The 23209-nt window shown below is 41.8% G+C and overlaps 1 protein-coding gene across 2 annotated transcripts in view; it reads left to right on the top strand.

Moving 5' to 3' along the window:
* EXOC4 (exocyst complex component 4) overlaps window positions 1-23209 on the top strand; it is an 808154-nt gene that overhangs the window by 32340 nt on the left and 752605 nt on the right. For both annotated transcript variants that reach the window (XR_007132659.1, XM_047763590.1), the window contains exon 3: window positions 4462-4656. Coding sequence is in view for 1 of the 2 variants with exons in the window: in XM_047763590.1 (XP_047619546.1) it covers window positions 4462-4656 (195 nt within the window). In the remaining variant the exon portion in view is untranslated. The remainder of the gene's footprint in view (window positions 1-4461; window positions 4657-23209) is intronic.

The following is a 23209-nucleotide window of genomic DNA, read 5'->3' as shown; positions in this document are numbered from 1 at the left end:
TTCCTTTTCGTCTTCTCTCCATGTAGTAATCGAAAATGAGGAGTGAGCTGATGATATTGTATAGCTCCTAGTGTGGAGTGCTGTCATGTTCAGAAAGGAGTTTGCCCAGCTTTAAGGACACTCTAAGTTTGTCTCCCACTCTTTTGATGAAGCGTCTAGCTGTGAGTTGTATGACACAAAATTTATTTTTAACCGTTTGCATGGTAACTATTACACACAGAGGAAAATGCTGAGAAATACGGAACCGAGGTGATTTAAGTAGAATATCAGCTATCAGAGTCTAATAGGTTTTAACTAAGAGGTAAAATACGATAGATTTAATCGCAGGAGTTCTTAAGCCAGAGACCAAGAATTCTAAGAGGATCTAGGAATGGCCTTGAAAAATGTGTTTAAAAAAATCAAATAAAACCACAAGTGCTGATTAAAGAAAAAAAATGCAGCACTCCCTTACCTGGTCCTACCCCAGTCCCAGTGCCAACACTTCAGAGGCATAGACCTTTACTCGTTGAAGTTTTTTCTCCCCCCCCCAGATATTTAATATTTCTGTATTTCTAAGTAACACCCTGTTTTTCTGGCTTTTTCTATTTTGTTTGATTTTTGTTTTTTGCCTTTTTCTCTTTTTTGGGCCGCACCCGTAGCATATGGAGGTTCCTAGACTAGGGGTCTAATCAGAGCTGTAGCCACCAGCCTACACCACAGCCATACTAGATCGGAGCCGTATCTTCGACCTACACCACAACTCAAGGCAACACTGGATCCTTAACCCACTGAGCAAGGCCAGGGATCGAACCTGCAACCTCAAGGTTCTTAGTCGGATTTGCTTACACTGAGCCACGGTGGGAACTCCTGGCTTTTTCTCTTTTAGACACTGTATGTGAACTGCTGGTTGTGGTTCTCCCTTTTTCTCCCACCTCACCTCATCTTCCTTCAAACCCTTTGTATCTCAGTTTTTGGTTAAATAGCTAGCACTTATTTTATTATAATGACGTAAAAATTTACATCTAAGCTATCCAGCATACTCGTTCCTTTAAAAAAATTTTTTATTGGAGTATAGTTAACTTAAGTGTTGTGTTAATTTCAGGTATACAGCAAAATGAATCAGTTGCATAATTTTCTACCAATTTATATATGTCCATTCTTTTTCAGATTCTTTTCCCACATAGGCTATCATGGGGTATTGAGATTTACCTATGCTATACAATAGTTCTGGTTACTTAGCCATTTTGTACACAGTGATGTGTATTTCCTTGGGCAATACTGTTGACTTCCTTGGAGGAGGTGACTGAAACATCCCATTTCCTTTCTTCTGCATTGGTTTCCCTCTTTCCTGGATCCTGTTTCTTCCCTTCTGTTTTTCCCTTATGTTGATGGAAAGCATTCTCCAGTAGCTTGCTGAGATAAGGTTTATTTTTTGAGAGCTTGCATGTCTGAAAATGTCTTTATTCTTTCCTCACACTTGATTGATAGTTTTTCTGGGAAATAATTCTCTTAGGATTTTGAAGATCTATTAGTCGTTTGTCTTACAGCTTTTAGTGTTGCTCTTGAGAAAAGTTTGATGCATTCTGATTCACAGTCCTTTGTATGGGTTTTTTTGCTCCTTTCTTTTGAAAGCTTTTAGGATTTTCTCTATATCCTTGTGTCCTTATTTGTCAGGATAGCGTACCCTGACTTGGGTCTTTTTTTGTTTCCTCGTCTTGAACACTTGGTATGCCTTTTCAGTCTGAAAATTTGTGTCTTTGGCTCTGGAACATTTTATGTTAATTGTTTCCTCTGTCTCATTTTTTCCTCTACTGGAATTCTTAATTTGCTAAGCATTGGACCTCGTGCATCAATCTCCCCGTTTTCTTTAATCTCTTATTTTCCTTTTGTTTTTGTGTTTTACTTTTTGGAACTTTGCTCAAGAGTCTCTTCTAACCTTTGTTTTAGATTTTTTTTTTCTGTCATTTTTAATTTCCAAGAGCTGTTTTTCATGCTCTGATTTTTTTAAATAGCATCCCATTCTTGTTTCATTGTAATATCTTCTTTTTTCCCCCCAAGGGATATTAATTAAAGCTTAAGCATTTTTTTCCTGCCTAGTTTTTCTTCTTCTACCCCCCCTCAGTAATTTTTTTTTTTCTTTTCTGATGCCTGTCTTTCCATATTGCAGGCTTTGCTTGACTTAATGGTGATCCTTGTCTAACGCTTTGGATGGAGGAGGGAGGTGTATTGCAAAGATGATTGGAAATTCGGAGCATGTGGTAGGGCTTGTCTAGTGCTGACTGGGTGGGGACCCAGCAGTTTCCTTGGTGAAACCTCTGATAGGACTGTCAATAGCCCTTTGCACTTGGTTGCCTTCCCGGGGGAAAGCCCTAAGCTTCCTGTGTTGGGGCTCAAAGTCAAGCTGCGTGTTATCGGAGCCAGCCCAGGAGGCTAAGGGTCCAGAGAGCACTGAGGACATTATTTGTCCGTGGGTCCACTTGGACTGCATCCTCCTGTTCTCTCTCCAGGGTCTCACACCCTTCTCTCAGCTGTGTCTGGTATTTCTTAACCCAGATTCTTTCTAATTGATGCTCTTCAGATTGTACCTCTCCTGTTTGACCATTGCTGGGAGGAGGGGAGTGTGTATCTGCGTGGTTTGATGAGGATGTTTGATGAGGGCTCAAAACACTCAGTTTTAACCTCTTCTCTTGCCTCCTTGTGTCTTTCCTCGGGGCCTCCTTTGCAGTGTTAGCAACCCCACTTGGTGCCATTCATCTTCGATGGCTTCCAAGGTTTTCTCGTCATCTTTGGTATTCCTTCCTCTCTGTTCTCTTTTCTTGTTCTGTGCTAAAGATAAATAAAATGCTTTGGCCCTCTGATGGGATTCCAGGAAGGAATAGAGGTATAGAACCTTCTTCATCAGATCTTCAAAGGAGTCTAGTGACCCTCCCCCCAAAGCTAACAGTCATACCTCTATGCTTAACAAGAGTGATGGCAAAGTCCCCCTTTTCAGGGCTCTTTTTACATTAGAGAGTTTTGATAAAAGTATGATTGAGGCATTGTCCTAACATTGTAGGATTGGATTAGATGCTTTCCCAGAACGCTTTCTAATTTTAGCATTCTATCTTCATGTTTTCCTTGTTTGTTGGAAAAATGTTGAAATTTATTATTTTTTAATTTTTATTTTTTTAAATCTCTTTGTCCTTTTTTTTTGGGGGGGGGCACACCCACAGCAAATGGAGGTTCCCAGGCTAGGGGTCTAATCAGAGCTGTAGCTGTCAGCCTACGCCACAGCAACTCAGGATCTGAGTGAGGCCAGGGGTCAAACCCACAACCTCATGCTTCCTAGTTGGATTTGTTTCCTCTGCGCCATGACCTGGGAACTCTGAAATCTATTTTTGCAATTACCAGAAATACAGCATCAGTGAGTCTGTGCACCACCACACCAAATACTATAGAAGAAAACAGATTTTCAATAGTTAAGAACACGGTAGAGTTTCTAGGGTGGCGGAAATGTCCTAGATAGTGATGAGGGTTTGGCTTATGCAGATGTGTGCATTGGCTGAAACTCCTCAAACGGTACACTTGAGGCAGTCATGCGTAAATCTTACCTCACCCTGAAAACAAAACCAAAACTGTAAACAAATACAAAATCCTAATTGAAATAAAAAGACATCCGAGGGAATATCAGAAGTCTATGAAAAGAGTTCTGTGAATGGTGAAAGATCATGATTCTCCTTTTGCATGCTATAAAAATCAAAAACTTGTCATTAGGGTAGAAGATGAAAATGTCCTAATTATGTACCTTGTGATTCTGTCCCTTCTCCTCGCCTCTTCCTTTTATCAAGCTGTGCCTGTATGCTGGTCACCAAACGGTGCAGATCAATGAGCACCCCTGCACTTGTCTTACTTAGTAGCTAAAAATTGGAATACATGGCCGTGTGTCCCCATTCGCTTTATTTTGAGTTTATCCCTGGATGTATAATTTCTTTTCTGGAAAGTAGACTTAGATTTTGGTCAGTTGAGGTGAACTCCCAGTTCCTTGGTTGGAAACTTAAACTGAAATTCTCGCTCCAGAAGGATGGACCCAGTCACCTATCAGCTGAATAGGAAATAGCCCAGGAAGAATGGGCAGGGAAGAGTAGCGTGGACTCTCAAAGCAGTCATTCTCTTTGCGATAGATGAACATCGCTATGGGAACTTGATATTTTCAGGGTGCTTGATATCCTGAGCAATTTTTCCTGGATACCCTCAGAGGTGGGGAGTCATTTTTGCACGTCACTGAAGAGAAAGTACAAACGTAGACATGGACACACAATGCAAGGGGAGTCTGTCAGAACTGGGATTCGGAATTTTGCAAGCAGATGAGCCAGAAGGGAATGAACAGGAGTGAGAAGTGGGAACTGTGCTTAGAAACAGTGCCGGTGCAGAGCACACACCACATGGTGGGTTTGGGCTGGGAAGACTTGGAACTGACCCAAGCTTGAAACTGTTGTGTTGCAGGTGAAGGAGAATCTGCTTTCATGTAAGATGCTGTTGCACTGCAAACGAGACGAACTGCGGAAGTTGTGGATTGAAGGGATTGAACATAAGCATGTCCTGAACCTGCTGGATGAAATCGAGAATATCAAGCAAGTGCCTCAAAAGCTGGAACAGTGCATGGCGAGCAAGCACTACCTCAGTGCCACCGACATGCTGGTAAGGGCATAGCTCCTGTGATGCTCAGGTCAAAGAGCCTGCCTTCCCTTCTCTGTGAATTCCGCCGTTCGTGAAGCACATTACCCACTGCTCTTTTGGGGTTCACAAGCCCTGGCAGGTGAAGCCTGGCTAGTTGGCTTCCTCATTTCAGTGTTCAAAACGGCAGGCGGTTATTCTTGATGTATTGCCTGCTTTGGAACAACAGTGAGGAGCATGGTGGTGAGAAACCAGTACCTAAGTCGTGTTGGAATGGTAACGAGAGGTGTTTTTTTCAGCTTCAGAGGAGGATAGTCAGTGAGTCTCATTTTGAAGAGTGTGATCCGCATGGGAGAGGATGCTAGGAGACTAATAAACTTGACGTTCCACGAATTCTATGAAGGCACTTTCACATTAGGGCTTTGTTTCTTTCCTTTACATTGGTAAGGAGTAATTCTGGCTGGAATAATTCTGGAAGTAATTTTGTCAAGCAAGGGTACCCAACAGCCGAGCCTTTAGCCTCCGTTTTGTCCATTCTGCTACTTTTTGAATTAGAAATGAAAATTCACAGAGGGTTGCAGCTGGTACTACATGAGGCTGAGCATCAGGAAGATGAATAAGAAATAAAAATGCAGTATCTTGCTCCCTAACAGTTCCACCTTGCCCAGGGCCTGTGGTTCCTAGAGAGGGCTGCTCTTCTTTCTACCTGCCTTTTGCACACACACACCTCCGCTGCCTTCTCAGAGCTGTCTGGGGACAACAGAAACTCTCAGCAGCAGATGGACTGTATTTGGATTTTGTTTTCCGCAATAGGTAAAGGTCCCTTATCTTTGTTTCAACAAATTAGATTGGCTGCAACCCTGGAAAGAAACACTGAGAGGAATTAGTGGGAGAAAAACAGGTTAAGTCCTCTAAGTGGTTCTAATTCATTCAGACTTTCAAGAAGAATTTTGCTCCACGTCCATCATAAGAAGCTTTTAAGGAAATTTGGTAACCAAGAGGTGAGATGTGCCGTGATACTCTGTCATAAAAACCTGGTTATATGATAGTTTCACTGCTGACTATGGTCTTGTCTTCAGAGCGGCAAAATGATTGATTATTTTCAGGATCTGTTGATAGTGACGTCTTCCTTAATAATGACTATATGGTGTCTGCCAAAAAATGAGTCACCTCTCAGCTTTACTCTTGGTTTGTGTGTTAGGAAGGCATATAGGTGCCAAATGACCAAGATGCAGCAATCAGAGTAGACAAGCTCATTTATGTATATTTGTGTAGCATATATACATCTACTTGAAACATTTTTTGTAGTGGGCCTGCGTTGAAGTAAATGCCATATACTAAAATAGGTAGTTAGGGAGTACCCTCTGTGGTGCAGTGGGATTGGTGGCATCTCTGGAGGGCTGTAATGTGGGTTTGATCCCTGGCCTAGCACAGTGGGTTGGATTAAAGGATCCAGCATTGCTGCAGCTGCAACTTAGATCTTGTCCCTGGTCTGGGAATTCCATATGCTGCCAGGTGGCCAAAGAAGAAAGTAAAGGTTTTTTTAGTATTTATTTCTGTGTTAATTATGTTCATTTTAGGATTTTAGATTTTAGGATTAGCCTTTATCCCTTAAGGGCTAATTTATTTAAGAGCTAATTAATAATGAATCTGGTTTTTAAAAACTATTCTTATTTTTTAAAATTATTTGCACTTTTTTTTTTTTTTTAGGGCTGCACCTGCGGCATGTGGAAGTTCCCAGGCCAGGGTTTGAATTGGAGCTACACCTGCTGGCCTACATCACAGCCACAGCAACACAGGATCTGAGCCTCTTCTGTGACCTACACCACAGCTTGTGGCAATGCGAGATCCCTGGCCCACTGAGCGAGGCCAGGGATCAAACTTGCATCCTCATGTATTAGCTTCCACTGCACTACAACGGAAACTCCTACATTATTATTATTATTATTATTATTATTATTTTTGTCTTTTTGCCTTTTCTAGGGCCACTCCTGCAGCATATGGAGGTTCCCAGGCTAGGGGTCCAGTCGGAGTTGTAGCCACCGGCCTACGCCAGAGCCACAGCAACGCGGGATCCAAGCTACATCTGCAACCTACACCACAGCTCATGGCAACGCCAGATCCTTAACCCCCTGAGCAAGGCCAGGGATCGAACCTGCAACCTCATGGTTCCTAGTTGGATTCCTTAACCACTGCACCATGACGGGAACTCCCTAAATTATTTTTTTAAGGACCCTGTTAACTACTTCTTCAAATTCATGGTCATAAGTTAGAGAAATTCAGCTCTAGTTCACTTACGTAAGGCAGTTGCTTTACTCATGTAGCCAATCTGCTGAAGGAACGGAAGTGTGTGTGGAATGCCATCTGTATGGTCTTTCTGCATGTTTTCTTCATTGCTTTACTGTAGACTTTTTTCCATGTGTGGGCAGGTTGGGTGTTTGGAGGAAAAGAAGGATTGTACACTGTATCTTACATCTTTCTAGCTTTGCTGTGGAAAATAATCTTTTTGTTGTAATTTGAAAATATGGGAGTCAGTTCTAGGTGGTGCTGGCTTAGGAACTATGATTGTCAGTTCTAACTAAAAACCATGTGGTTGGGGGAAGAGGGGGCCTGAGGAGTTGGCTGGGAAGGAAGGGCAGTCAGCTCCAGAAAAGTGTGTGAGAGACATTTTCCAGAAGCTCCTTTTTTCTGTTTGTAGTTCTTTGTGTATTGTAGATACTAATTCTTTGTCTGTTTGATGGATTGTAAATACCACTTTCCAGTTGGTGGTATATCTTTTTTTTTTCTTTTTTTTTAGGATTATCTCTTATTAAAAAGTTTAAAAAATTTAATCCAATAATGTTTTTCATTCTTTTTTCCTTTGTTAGGTGATGTTTGTTTTGAGAGAATTTTTTTTATCTGATTGTCGTAAAGAGAATATCCTATATCATTATCGTTAATCCATTTAAAATCTCTTTTCATATATGGTATGAACTAGAGATCTAATTTTATCTTCTACATAAGCTTAATAATTGGCTCAGATCATTTATTGAATTCATTTCCTACTGATAGATAATTCCACCTTGGTCACATTCCCAGTTTTCGCTTAATGCGTGGGCCTGTTTCTGAGCTCTTTATTTTGTTCAGTTGGTCTTGTCTGTATCTGCACTAAAACCATGCTTTTTAAATTACTACTATTTTATAATAATCTTGATTGCAGGTGAAGACATTCCATCACTTTGACATTCAGAACTGTCTATTCTGTTCTTGGCCCTTTACTCTTCCATGTGAGTTTTGGTTGTCAACCTGTCAAATTCTGTGAAAAACCTGATGGGATTTTGATTAAATTTAAGAGAATTTCATCTTAGTAATAACAAGTCTTTCAGTAAACAGGGTATTTCATTTATTATAGTCTTCATGTATGTCCTTCATCCCCAGAGGTCTTTCATGTATTTGTTAGTTTTGGCTATTATTTTTTGTTGCTTTTTAAAACAGTCACTCTTTATTAATGATATTATCTCGTTCTGTGTTGCTGATAGATAGGGGTGTGATAGATTTTTATTTTTATTTTTTTACAAGTGATAAATTTCCCTGAACCTAATCCTAATCATGCTTGGAAAATGGTTTTATTCTTGAAGACTGGGCTCAAATTTCATTTGGTTTCTGAATGTCCCAGGTAATTAGATGCTTTTCTTTTTTCTTTCTTTTTTTTTTTTTTAATTACATGTTTTTGTTGTGGTAAGAATACTTAACACATAAGTAGATGCTTTTCTTTGTTTCCATAAGCTGTATGTATTTCATTGAACTATAACTCCTTTTGTTTGTAGGGTGGGTCATTGAGCACAGGGACTATGTATCTTACCTATTTTTGTCTACCCTGTATTTAGCATAATGCACTTCATGTTGTCAGCCTCCACAGATGATTGGCCACATGGGTAACTACATGGAAGACTTTCACACCACTAAACAGGAAAGGGTACTTTTATCTCCAGGGGTTCTGGTCTGCTTTTTCTCTTCTGGTTTGGGTTTTGTGTTGCGCATTTGTTTTTTTTTTTTCTTTATTTTTTTTTTAATTTTTTTATTTTCCCACTGTACAGCAAGGGGATCAAGTTATCCTTACATGTATACATTACAATTACATTTTTTTCCCCACCCTTTGTTCTGTTGCAACATGAGTATCTAGGCAAAGTTCTCAATGCTACTCAGCCGTATCTCCTTGTAAATCTATTCGCATTTGTTTTTTAACAGCAAGGTTCTCTAGTTTCTGACCCTTTCCCCCCCTGCAATATTGAAATGAACAACAAAAACAGTATAATTATAACAGTAGCGAATATGTATTCAGCCCTCCCTGTGTGCTGGTATCCTTGTAAGTATGTTGCATTTGTTAACACTTTGCATTTTCAGGAGCCCATGTGAGAGAGAGCTTTCTGATAGCCTCCCCATTTTGCAGATGAGGTAGTTGCTTTGAAGGACCTAGAAGCTTAGCATATCCTAATATACAGGAAGATTTCATAAAGGTAGGACTTAAAGCATGCTCAAAAGATTCAGAAATATTCTTCAATTTGGCCCCTTGTATATAAGAGTGAACAGTAAGGTCCATAATTGCTTTTTCATTGGACTTCATAGGAGCAAATAATCATATTTCCTTTCCCCGTGGCTATGTGCTATTAGAAGTAAAATCTCCTTAAGGCGTCTCAAGGGTCCAAATGGAAATCTTTGCTGAGACATCGGAGGAAAGTGAAGACAGGACAATCTAGTCTTTCAAAACCCTCTGATTTCCTTGGATCTGTTTATCAGAAGCTTTTGCATTTCCATTTTAAGGCAGGTGCAGATGCCCAGTAATTTAATCCCTACTCAAGTTAATAAATCCAGAGTAAATAAATCAGTGGTGACCCGTGGCTCTTGTCAGCGCCTTCAATTCCTGTTTCCCCATCAGAATGGGCTGAGAGCTATAGACTTGGCTGCTAGATGGGATATTTATTTCTTTGGATATGATAACCTGAGCACTGCCTAAAATAATGAAATTGTCATGACAGGGGAATGTCTGCAAATAGGCATGGCCTTTTGTTTCCTCCTTCAAGGTAAACAGCTGTGGTTAGCTTATGAAAAGCCAGAAGTGACCCAACGAGAAGCCTGTATCCGTCACATTGAAATCATAGACTTGATTAATACTGGAGCCTGTAGCTTTGTGATATGTATGGTTTAAATTAGACCTTTGCAGTCGTGGTGCCAGGTTGATGCAAGCCCGTTAATGACCGAATTTCTGGTTGCTGCATCACATTTCTGCCGTCTGTCCTTTGTATTCCACTCACATTAATTGAAGTAATTTTGCCAGTGAAGCGTGTTTCAAACCTCTGCATTTAAATTGAAATTTTAATTCCCTTATTGTCTTGAAAAGACGGCTGAAGATGCCTTGTTACAGGTTTCATTATCACTCAAAACACTCCAGCTGCTGGTTCTAATGTACAATGACTGATTAATTCTGGGAAGAATTATTAATATAAGAATAATAGCTTCTTCCCAGTGGCATGAGGTACCCAGGAAGGTATTTCATGATAGTCAATATTTTTACGAACTTTTTTTTTTAAAAGGAGAATTTGTGTGGAAGTCTGCGTCAAACTGAAATTGCACAGATGAGCTTTGAAAACCACTCACACAGGTTCTGATGTAGCCACCCCTAGAAGTCAATTCATAATTGCATTCAATCAGTGGAAACCAAGCCAGAGTGAGTAGTTGGGAAGCACTTTAGCTGACAGTCACAAGGCGTATAACTAAAATAATATTTTTCTTTTCTAAGGCTTCCTGAGATAGTAGAGATTTTTAAGGTCTCTTGATCATTTTTGTCTTTTTTATTGATAGGCCTTTCAGAATAGAATCCATATCTGTATAGTAAGATAAGGATTATTATAATAACATATTTTTGTTAGCAGCCTTCTTCCCAGAGGATTCCAGAGTGCTTTGCTGAGTGAATGGTATAGCAGGATTAATTCACTTACCCTATGAAAATGTGGCCACATCTGGGATAAGGAAAGTCAAACAGCTTTTTTTTTTTTTTTTCTCTGTCTTTTTAGGGCTGCACCTTTGGCATATGGAAGTTCCCAGGCTAGAGGTTGAATTGGAGCTGCAGTTGCCGGTCTGTGCCACAGCTACAGCAATGCCAGATCCAAGCCACTTCTGCAACCTACACCACAGTTCATGACAATGCTGGATCCTTAACCCACTGAGCGAGACCAGGGATCGAACCCTCATCCTTAGGAGCACTAGTTGGGTTCATTAACCACTGAGCCATGATGGGAACTCTCAGCTGTTTGATTGCATGGTTTCCTAAGATTGTATAATAAAAATAAGTGTACTTGTAGTATTTTTAGTTTACAAGATCTTTTGCAGTTGTTGGATAACATTCAAGGGTGTGAATGTCGGTATGGGCCTTAGTGGGCCCATGGACCTGTGCTTGAAATCCTAGCTTTAACTCTTACTACCTGAATGACTTGGTGCTAAATAGTTAATTTGACTTGTCTGAAAGTTGGAGTTGAGAATGATAAATGCCCCCAAGGGTTGTTGAAGGGATTAAATGAAATACAAAGCTATACATATGAAGTTCCCACAGTATATATAGTAAGACCTTAGGAATGTTATTTGTAATTGATTATTTTTACTGATAGTGTAGGAAAGGATACAGTACTTGCTCCCATTTATGCCCTCAAAACCCAGTCTGAGTTGTACAGGTTTTGAGCTGATAGGAATTGAAGTAGGGCTGCGTAGGTTAAACAGCCTTTGTTTTTTTTTTTTTTTTTTTTTTTTTTTTTTTTTTTTTTTTTTTGGTCTTTTCAGGGCTGCACCTTTGGCATATGGGCGTCCCCAGGCTAGGGGTCTAATCGGAGCTGTAGCTGCCGGCCTACATCACAGCTACAGCAACGCAGGGTCCAGGCTGCATCTGCGACCTACACCACAGCTCACAGCCAGATCTTTAACCCACTGAGCAAGGCCAGGGATCGAATCTGCATCCCCATGGATGCTAGTCAGATTCATTTCCACTGAGCCACAATGGGAACTCTCTAGGTTAGGCCGTTTTGATTTCTTTTCTTCTTGCCCAACATGGACATTGGGCTGAATGAAAGACTACCTACCCCACATTTTATAAGGTTAAGGAAGTCTTACAGTCAGAGATCGTGTCTCAGGAAACAAGTCTAGTCTGCTCTAATACATATGCAGATGCATGACCAAGACCCCAAGGTTATATGCTGTATTCTGGGAAATTGGCATGAACCAATTTAAGATTGTCATCAGTCAACTCTTCTGCCTACATCAAGTATATGTTTGTTGGATACTTGTTGACTGTCTAATTATAAACAATATAATTTGCTGGTAAACTATCCAAGATCATTTTGTTGCAAAGTCTAGTCTTAGGTAACTACATGTGTTAATCTGTTGGGTGTTGTCATTAGATGTAAGCCGGTTCACTGTTGGAGGCAGCTTATCAAAAAACGTTGATTTTAGTAGTAGAATAGTTGAGGTTAAGCTTTGTTTCTGACAGTCCTTAGATAGTTTTTCTGGCACCTCATTGGTCCTACTATGTCACGAGCGAATAGACTAATTCCTCTTTTCTTAGAATATGGGTGGGGAATGGGTGGTCATGCATCCAGTATGAAATGGTTCAGTGCCTGAAAGTAAGAAAAAAGGCCAAAATGCATATCCCTTTCATGTGACCTGAAAGTTTCTGAGATCTCACAGGACTGTTTTTCCCATGATGACTCTGGGAATGGTATTGAGGTGAAAGCACTATAAATACTGGAGCTGGACATTATAGTGAACTTACTGGACTTAATCTGAAAGTGGTTCAGTGATTGCAGAGATGTTTCAACATTCCATAGAGATTTCTCTGCAACATGATAAAAAATATATCAGTGATCAATAATGAAATAGCTGCCATTAAAGCCCATCTGTTCCTAGTGTGGAATGTTGATTTGAAAGCCAATATTCTGTACTAATAATTAGGAAGAATTTGGCACATATTTTGATAGACAGATGAATGTCACTGTGCCATTGCTGATCTCTTGTGTTATATGTATATGGATCTGTGAAGGTGGCCTCAATCACGAAGGAGCTTACATACTAGTAGGAAGAAACAGATGATGAAGAAACAGCATCTCACATCCTGGTCAGTACAACAAGATAGGGGATTCGGGAACACTGGTAGTGGGAGAAGAGTAGTGTGTGTGGTTTGCTTTTTTTTTGGGGCCACATATGTGTCATGCAGAAGTTCCTGGGCCAGGAACTGAACCCGTGCCAGAGCTGTAACTAGAGCCACAGCAGTGATAGGGTTGAATCCTTTACCCACTCAGCCACAAGGGAACTCCTGGTTTGCTATTTATTTATTTTTGCTTTTTGGGGCTATACCTGTGGCATATGGAAGTTCTCAGGCCAGGGGTCCAATCGGAGCTGTAGGCCTATGTCACAAACACAGCAAGGCCAGATCTGAGCTGCATCTGTGACCTACACCACAGCTCACAGCAATACTGGATCCTTAACCCACTGAGCGAGGCCAGGAGTCGAACCTGCAGCCTAATGGATACTAGTCGGGTTCGTTACTGCTGAGCCATGATGGGAACTCCTGGCTTGCTACTTAAATCGGGGGAGTCAGCTGTGCCTGCTCTTGACTGCATTTGGGACCCCTGCATTCCTTCAAATACTTAGATCTAAATTTCTTTGCAAAAAGATTAAGAAAAAGCTGGAAAGGAAAGATATTAAGTGAGTAGCCTCAGTTTTTGTGTCCTAAATTAAGTAACTTTGGTGTGGCAGCATTATTTTTCTTCTCGAGGATGAAAGTACAGGGCTTTGCAGTAACTATTTTTCTTGTTGCTCAATGCCCTTGACTTTGTTTTTGCAGGCTCAGGTTTTTAAAAGCCACACTGATAGGCACTGGGTTACTGTAATACCTTTCCTTATGTTGTAGTTTCCTTTTTTTTTTAAATCTGCTCTTCATTTGCCTCTTTTATTTTAAAGCAAATAGAAATTCTGTTTTACTACACTAATCTCATAAGGTTCAGCAGTTTTTTTTTTAATTTTATTTTTTTATTTTAAAAATTTTATTTATTTATTTATTTTGTCTTTTTGCTATTTCTTGGGCCGCTCCCTCGGCATATGGAGGTTCCCAGGCTAGGGGTCGAATCGGAGCTGCAGCCACCGGCCTACGCCAGAGCCATAGCAACACAGGATCTGAGCCGCGTCTGCAACCTACACCACAGCTCATGGCAACGCCGGATCGTTAACCCACTGAGCAAGGGCAGGGACCGAACCCGCAACCTCATGGTTCCTAGTCGGATTCATTAACCACTGTGCCACGACGGGAACTCCAGGTTCAGCAGGTTTTAACTGGCTCACCTGGCTGTGGGGCAGTGATTCCCAAACTCTGCACATTAGGGGATCTTTTAAGAATCCTAAAGCCTGGTCACACCCTAGAAGACTGATGGATTACATTGAAATTTCTGAGGGATGGGACACCCTAGTTTGAGTAATTTTTGGCATTCTCCAGGTGATTCTAGTGTTGAGACAAACCTGGAACCATTAATGGAGGAAATGCCCTCTACTGTGCAATGGGCTAAAACTAATTGTCCCTGACTTCATTTAACACTGGCTCTAAGTGGTACATAGAAAGCAAATACTGCATAAGACACACATGGTGATATTCACATTGACATGGAGTAGTTGTATGTTGACTTAAGTTGCTGTATTGCTATCTTCTGTTGCAGATTTTGGATAGAGCTGATGGTTATTTGGCTCTTACTCAGTTTTTTTTTTTTTTTGTCTTTTTGTCTTTTGTTGTTGTTGTTGTTGTTGCTATTTCTTGGGACGCTCCCGAGGCATATGGAGGTTCCCAGGCTAGGGGTCGAATCGGAGCTGCAGCCACCGGCCTACGCCAGAGCCACAGCAACGCGGGATCCGAGCCGCATCTGCAACCTACACCACAGCTCACGGCAACGCCGGATCGTTAACCCACTGAGCAAGGGCAGGGACCGAACCCGCAACCTCATGGTTCCTAGTCGGATTCGTTAACCACTGCGCCACGACGGGAACTCCTTATTCAGATTTTTTTTAGCTGGATTATTTGGTCAGTGTGTTTTGTCTAATGATTAAATGAGATGCTCATCAGGTTTGGGATGACTTGAACTTTTTGAAGCCGTCGTCTTGGTGCTCTGATGTCTGTACCTGTACTGTGTTTTTATCTTACTGCTGGGATTTAATGGATTGAAATTGGAGCACAGATTTGTTTATGGGTCAGTGGTGGCTAGGTCCAACATGGTATGATGAAAACAAAATGTGTCGAAAAGCCAGATGTTCTTAAGTCTAGTCCCAACCCAACAAGCCACCCATTCTGAAAGCTTAGATAAATGCATCACTTTCTCAGTAGCCTCTTCTGTAGGTGGCTATACAGCTACTTACCCTGTCTACATTATAGAATGATGGTGAGAATAAAATGAAATTTTGTATGGGTACAGTGCTATGTGAAATAGAGCGGCCATATACAAATTTGGGTGGGGTAGGTAGCATTGTTGTCATCACTGTCACACAGGGCCAGGTGAAAAGAAAAAGTGGTAGTCTGGGGCTTGTTGCGTTGGACAGTGCTGCCATCACTAGGGTAGGAATGTTTTCATCAGATTAACTCTATGCACATGCACAAACATTTTCACACTTGAGTTTGTAGGAGGAATGACCTCAGTCAGGAATAATACACAAGTCCTTTGCTGCTGATATCCTCCATCACATTTCTGGTTTTAGCCTTACACAGGGACTCGCTTGAACAAGGTTTTGATTGGTCAGTCTGTGGCCAGTTGAGGACCCAATAAATGCGTAAATTGCAGATGGGAACACATTGTCTGTTGCTGGGCGTCCCCTCTCTCAACTTGATGGTGGTCTGCGGATGCGGGTCAGTAGTTTTTGCTTGACCTTGGCAAGACAGGGGGAGTTTGCTAAAGAAAGAAGTCTTCTCTGATCAATTCCCACTGTGGCTCAGTGGGTTAAGAACCTGACATGGTGCCTGTGAGGGTGTGGGTTTGATCCCTGACCTCGCCCAGCCGGTTAAGGAAACCAGCATTGCCTCACGCTTCGGCGTTGGTCGCAGATGCTGCTCGGATCTGGCATTGCCGTGGCTGTGGTGTAGGCAGGCAGCTGTAGCTCCCATTTTACCTGTAGCCTGGAAACTTCCATATGCTGCAGGTGTGGCCCTAATAAAAAAATTTGATTCATCCTGATACAAATTACTTGCGATTGCCTAGCTCTTAGAATGAAAAAAAGCCATTGTCATTTCCCATTCTGTTGTGGGATTTTAAGAGTTGACGTTGGTGAAGAGCCACGGAAATGCTGATCATTTCTAATGGATTTGGGGCTTTTGCCAAGTGTGGGTGAAATTGTCTTGATTCACTTAGGTGACCCTGAAATGATTTACAGAGACCTCTTTGCCAACCCTTCAGAGGAGAGTATTGTGTAAATTTTTCTCTTCCTCAAATAACAAATAAGATGACAAAGGCAAGTGACTTTGGGACACTTGTTAAAAATGCAAATATCTTGCCCAGTTGTCTCTTCTCTTGGATTTTAGAGAGTAGAAACCTAGGTTTTAATGCTCTCTTTATGGAGCACTGATGGGAACTGAGAATTGAAGGGATCATAAGATTAAGAACAAAGAAGGGTTTTCTTTCATGAACTTTTCCATAAGCAATTACAATTCTTATCTTACAATGTGAGGTACAGTTTCATTTCATCATGAAAGTGATTGTGAACAAATCTCTTGTAAGTCCATTTTGAACAAAATAAGGCTCTAATTTGGCGTTATGCATCAGAAGCCCTAAATGTCTGCATAACTTTGCACTTGGAATTCTACTTCTTGACTTATTTTGGGGAAGGAATTAAGCATTTTAACTCTGAGGTATTCAGAGAATGTATACAAAGATAATTATCACACTAAGATTTATGGAAGTAAAAATTATCAATTACCTAAGTGATGGGGAGTTGATTTAAGTCATTTGCGAAATATTCATATTATGAACCAGTAGGAAAACACGAAACATCATATGTTTAGTGGTGGGAAGACGTTCCCAATGCATTGCCAAGTGAGAAAAGCATATTTAAGAATAACAATATTTTTGTAAAAATTGTCCGTGGAAAAATGATTGGAAGGAATCAGGTTAAAATATATTACTTTATGAAATTAGTAAAAATGGGGAATTTTTTTTTTTTTTTGCTTCGTAATTCTGATCTTGGAGAGACAGCAGTGGGTGATGGCTTGAAGCGAGATCTTAATTCTCTGCTCAGGAAATGAACCTGAGGAGCCTGGATGAAAACCAGGAATCCTAGCCACTAGACCAGCTGGAGGCTGAAAGCAGAATTGCCCTGACTCTTGTGCCCTGTTGAAAGCAAGAATGTTTTGAGGAGACACATACTGTAAAAAGAGTTTATTGTTAGAAACACAGTACAACATGTGGCAGAGCCCACAGAGAATTAGCATATTTTGTAATACATATTTTAAGGCAGAAGCAAAGCAGTGATACACACCCCAAGGGGAAGCGAGGGTGCAGGCATCCCCCTGAGTGAGGAGTGTGCCAGAGAGGTGATTTAAGTCACATATAGACACTTTTTCCAAGTCTTTGTCTTCCTTTGGCCAATTGCCTTTTTATCTTTCACACCGCACCAGACCCAGGGCCCTCTGATCTGCCAAGATGAATTCCAAAGATGAGCGTGGCAGGAAGGTTATCTAGACTTACTATGGCCTGGTGCCCCCTCCCTTTCTGACCTGGAGGGGTCTTTCTGCGCATGTGTAGTTGGGGGTCTCCCTGACCCGAGGATGGGAAGTATGTGACCTCTTGACCTTTTGCCCAAGCAGGTCTTTTGATCCTGTCATTACCATTGTTTAACAAGTTCACAGAAGACACGTACCATTTATTTGCCTTACACCTGTTGTTAGTTCTGTCTTGACGTATAGACAGGTGGCTGGTTGTAAACTGTAGATGTTTATCCCGGAACCCAACCATCTCCTGCCTCAAGAAGTGGAAACAAGAGGCTGGTTGTAAATGTCTATCCTGGAGCCCATCTATCTCCTGCCTCAGTTTTGTTGTTCTTGTTTTCTTGGTCGAACATCTATTACCTCACCTTTTTTTTTTCCAGTCTGTAAAATTGGGGTCGGGGCCTCAGTGTTAACTTTTAAAGGCCCCTTACAATGGAAAATGCTTACATTTCATTTCTCAGATACTGTCATTCTGTGAAGCTTGGACTGAAGACTTGGTTCCCTATACTTTACAAAAGGAGGAAAAAAAAAAAAGGTTTGCTTTATAATATGCTTTTTTTTTTCATAAAATGAGAATTATATCTGGTAGCGTGCCCTGTTTACGAAAAACCAAAAAATTTGGGAGAACCCCAAAGAAAGCTTAAAAAGAGTGAATAGGTGGTCTGCTTTTAGAATAAACATTTCACCAGCAGTCACAGGATGAGCTCTTTCATGAAGTTGGAAATCGAAGTTGATCTCTTTTTGAGTTTTGCTTTCTGAGATAGATTCGAAGATCCTTGAAAGGAGAAATTCATGTGTAAAGGCCTTTTCTTTGACAGCACTTTAGTTTACAGCCCCCCCCCTCCTTCACTTATCAATAACTTCATCTCATTTGCTTTATCCTGTAAATTCCATTATCTCCCAGGCAGTCTATTGCATTAAGCCTTTAGTACCTAATATCGCCTCATTTACATTGACACGTGCTTGACCTCAGCCCTTCTCCTCTCTTTGTTAATGCACCAGCAAGCACTGATATCTCTCCGGAGCATTATCATTTGGCTGTTAGCTCAACTAATAACAACCCTTCATTTGAGCTGATGAAGGTTTATTAAATAAAAACAGGCAATAACCCTGGCGACAACGAAGGGGGAATGGAGGTGGACAACATCCTGTTTGAGTGGTGAGAGCCTGCTGGGTCTGCATCATAGCTATTGGGTTTCCTGAGGGAGAAGAAGGGGCACCTGAATGGGGCTGATCAATATTATGTTAGCAAACTGACTTTAAGAATGGGCTTTTTTGATGGCTCGATTGATTTGATCACCGGTGACTGGCCCCAAGCAGAGGAGTTGGGGGTGGGGTTGGAGACGCGTTGTTGCTCCAGGCACTGGGCCTTGCTCCTGTTGTTGGGGACGTGGCTCAGATTGTCAGTGTGGGAAAATGAGACACCTGAACACGGGGAGATCTCGACAAGTCTCTTGACCTCTGCAAGAGGGCGTGGGGGCTCAAAAAGCACGTGCAAAGAAGAAAAGACCCTCCCCTCTTTATCCCTAAGGCAGGTGATGTACCCGTCCCCATCCCAGTGGTCAGGTCAGGGCGCACATTCATCTCCATTGGCTAATTTGAAACAAAATGTTGCTGGGAGGAGAGGGAAAGAGGAAGGAGGGGTCGCAGGAAGGCTTTGAAACCAGAGCAAAATGGAGTCACCAAGATTTCCTTTGACAGAAAAGACGTTATGTTACTTTCCACACTGTGATGCAGCTTTCTTGGGACGTCTGTCTTCGGTACCAAACTCAGCAGACCTGAGGCCTTCAGTCAAGGGCTGGCCGAACCTTAGGGAGCCAAAAATCTCTCAGTCTTCTCCAGTGCACCTGGGATCAGGGATTCTGTTTTTCCTCCAGATCCTCTAAGACTCCTTGAAAACCCCCATGATAGCCCTGAGCCTTGGATGGATTGCCTTTATCAAGTTTATATTTAATAGGATTTTTGTGAACAAAACCCTTTGGGGTCACATGCTTGTTTTTTAGAATCATATACATGTAATAGGATTATATTGTGCAAGTAAAATTGTTCTTAGTTTCCCTATGCACTTACATGTAGGGCTCTATGTAAGGCCACAGCCTTTTTAGGGGCCGCACCCATGGAGGTCTCTAGGCTAGGGGTCCACTTGGAGCTGTAGCTGCCGGCCTACGCCAGAGCCACAGCAATGCCAGATCCAAGCCGAGTGTGGGACTTACACCACAGCTCACGGTAATGCCAGATCCTTAACCCACTGAGCAAGGCCAGGGATCGAACCCGCAACCTCGTGGTTCCTAGTCGGATTCGTTTCCCCTGTGCCACAAGGGGAACTGCAATCGTTGATCATTTTTGACTCAAGAAAACAGTAGTATCATAGGGTTCAAATTTCAAACTGAAAAGGAAACCCTGTGTTTTTGTTTTTAACCTGCTTTTGGTTTCTTTGACCAGTTTCTGGTGAAGAGTAAAATCTATCTTCGGGAAATACAGTGAGGCCAAATGGAGATGTTTGGCGAGTGACCCAGGATTCCTGGTGGTGAACATCTTCCCCGCTTGCGTCGAGATCCAGGAGGAGACATCTGGGGCTCATCCGGGACACCCTGGGCCTGAATGCGGAGAATTGTAGGTGGAGGGCTGTCTTGAGCAGGAGGGACTAAAGACACCAGAGTTGGCCTTCCTCCAGTTCAGGGGCCCAGGGGCAGCAGGCCAGTGACCTGGATATTAAGTCAATCTCCGGTTCCAGGGCATGTTTCTTTGTTGTTCATGGCCAGAGATTTTTAGTGGTCTTATTTAGTTGAGATTGTTCAAAAAATTTAACTTGTGTCTTAAATACATATGGGAAGCTATCAATTCTCTGGAATATCCTTATTTTGATTAAAAAAAAAAATTTTTTTTTTTTTTTTTTGTCTTTTCAGGGCCGCACCTGCGGCATATGGAAGTTCTCAGGCTAGGAGTCCCATCAGGACTCCAGCTGGCGGCCTACACCACAGCTACAGCAACGCCAGATCTGAGCCGAGTCCATGACCTACACCACGGCTCACAGCAATGCTGGATCCTTAACCCACTGAGCAAAGCCAGGGACCTCATGGATAGACTCAGATTTGTTTCCTGAAATATTTTTATTTTGTATCTTTCTACTGCATATGTAAGTTGGGCCAAGGCAACATTTTCGGAGTGGTTATGTTGTTTTACAAGAAAAATACTCCTTTAAGGGAAACGTCCTGACCTGTTGAAAAGTGATAGAACATTTTGGAAAGATGTCATCATCAAAGTCCTAAAGGAAATAATTGTTTTGGACCCAACAGGGGCAACACACTTGCTTTCTTTAGGGAACATTGTTGCCAAAATAAGTATTTTTATTAGCTAACAGACCTTTTCTAAATTGGTTTTGTTTGTGCTTAAAAGGTGTTCTTCTGTTTTGGCTTGAACTTTTATTCTCTTTAGAAAGAGTTAGTATTCTCACCTCCTCCAGCTAAAATAAAGATTGGTACTTTCTCTTCCAGCATTTCTTCATTTAAGCAGCTGTTGAGCATGGCCAACTTTGGCGTTCCACAAAAACTCCCACTGGTTCATGTTAAAGCACACAACTAGATCTTTTTACCTAATCAGCTTGAGCAAGACCGGCAGAGGACAAATGCTTCACTATGAAATAATTATTTCCCACCTTAACCTAAAATGCAGTTGAGAAGTGAGCATTTGGGAAAGAAAATTAAAGGGTGCTGTCGTTCCTAATGACAAAGATTTCCTTTGTTGTAGACTCATGTCTCAATTCAGGGCAAAATTTGTTGAAACGCCAGACAATTCTTGATTATGTACATTCTATTAATAACCCCTTGACCTATTTTTTGATTTATGGAAATAGTTTTTCAGATGGCTGTTTTCTTAAATGGATAGGTTTCTAACAGTGAAACATACTATCCTGTTCACTTTCATGTCTTAAAACATTTTGTAGATGTTTGCTTCTTTTCATAACCCTAAGAGAAATTCTTGTTTTCAACTCCAAAACAGATTGCTGTTACCCCTGTGAGCAGTTTCCAGCTCTGATGAGTGGAACATTAAAGATCTAAAGTAGATCTCTAGATTAAAGTAGAACATTATAATAGATGTTCTGGAGTTCCCATTGTGGCACAGTGGAAACCAATCCGACGAGGAACCATGAGGTTGTGGGTTTAATCCCTGGCCTGGATCAGCGGGTTAAGGGTCTGGCATTGCTGTGAGCTGTGGTGTAGGTTGCAGACATGGCTTGGATCCCGCGTTGCTGTGGCTGTGGTGTAGGCTGGCAGCTGTAGCTCCAATTCGACCCCTAGCCTGGGAACCTCCATATGCTATAGGTGTGGCCCTAAAAAGACAAAAAGACCAACCCCCCCCAAAAAAAACCAAAAAAGATGTTCTGTGAAAAAATGCCCTGTTGGCAGTACCCACTCCCCCTTTCTCCTCCCCGATTTATTTTTGAAAATATGTGTAAGAAAACTTCCAAATACATGTAGTTGGTTCATTATGGTGTAATCTACCTTTAAGAAATGGTGCAGCAGAGCTGAGAATTCTAGAAGGTCATGGGAGAGATCATTTGGGACCACGCTATTCATGGCGTCCATCTGTGAGCAGATACATAGCGTTCACCAGTGGACTGTTCCACTGTATGTTGTCTGTCTGATCTTGCATTGGCAGTACCTTTTTTTTTTTTTTTTCTCGTCTTTTTAGAGCCACACCCATGGGGTTGAATCAGAGCTGTATCCGCTGGCCTACACGACAGCCACAGCAATGCCAGATCTGAGCTGCGTCTGCCATCTGCACCACAGCTCACGGCAATGCTGGATCCTTAACCCACTGAGAGAGGTCAGGGGTCAAATCTGCATCCTAACGGATACGAGTCAGATTCGTTTCCGCTGAGCCACGGCGGGAACTCCTGCAGTATCTCATCCTGTCACTTTGGTATATACTATGATATGATTCATTGTTGTGTGTTATACTTCTGAACCTGATTTTCATAATTTCTCAAATAACCGATTAACTGTCCACTTTAATCCACCTGCATCTCTTGATGTTTCATCAGTGATCTATTTAGAAAGCGTTCTGGGAGTTTCCCTTGCGGCGCAGTGGGTTGGTTGAGGATCTGGTGTTACCACTGTAGCGCCTCATGTTGCTGCTGTAGAACAGGTTCGATCCTTGGCCTCAAACTTCCACATGCCCCAGGTGTGGGCGAAAAATAATAAAAAAATAAAGTGCTCTGTAAGTTACTGGGCCAAATGTGGGTCCGCTCTCGTGTGCACAGTAAAGCCAGTCTATTGACACTGGGTCGTAGTGACAGGAACTGTGGCCTTATTGCAGGGCATCAGGGAAAGGGTCTAGGGAAGCTTGTGCTTAAAAGACTTGAACTCCCTGAAGGCTTTCAGGGAAAAGTTTTTAAGGACAAGGTCAGGGGAGGGGAGTCGCTGGGTGTATGATCAGCTCGTGCACATTCTTTTGACTGGTTGGTGATGAGGTCGAGAGACAACATCAGCCTTCTGGTTCCAACTGGTCTGGCGTCTCTGTGCTTCTGGGCAGCCTGCAGTTAAATTCTTCCCCCTGGCGGGGGTTTCAGTATCAGCAAAACGGCTCAAAGGACACGGCTCAGAGTATTATCTATAGTCTTTGAGCAGGAACTAGAGGTCCATGGCTAAAGTATTATTTTGTCTTGCCTGACTGTTTTCCTTTTTTTCTGGATTTTCTCACGCCTCTAAATAATAATTTGAGTAATTTTTTTTTTTTAATCGACAAGAGGACAAGCAAAGGACATGGGACAGTGGGTGTGGGGATCTTGTTCCGAAAAGGGCACATAGGGTCCTGCTCAGT

Source organism: Phacochoerus africanus, chromosome 16, assembly GCF_016906955.1.
Source record: "Phacochoerus africanus isolate WHEZ1 chromosome 16, ROS_Pafr_v1, whole genome shotgun sequence".
In the NCBI taxonomy this organism is placed as follows: domain Eukaryota; kingdom Metazoa; phylum Chordata; class Mammalia; order Artiodactyla; family Suidae; genus Phacochoerus; species Phacochoerus africanus.
This window is presented reverse-complemented; position numbering and strand designations above follow the sequence as displayed.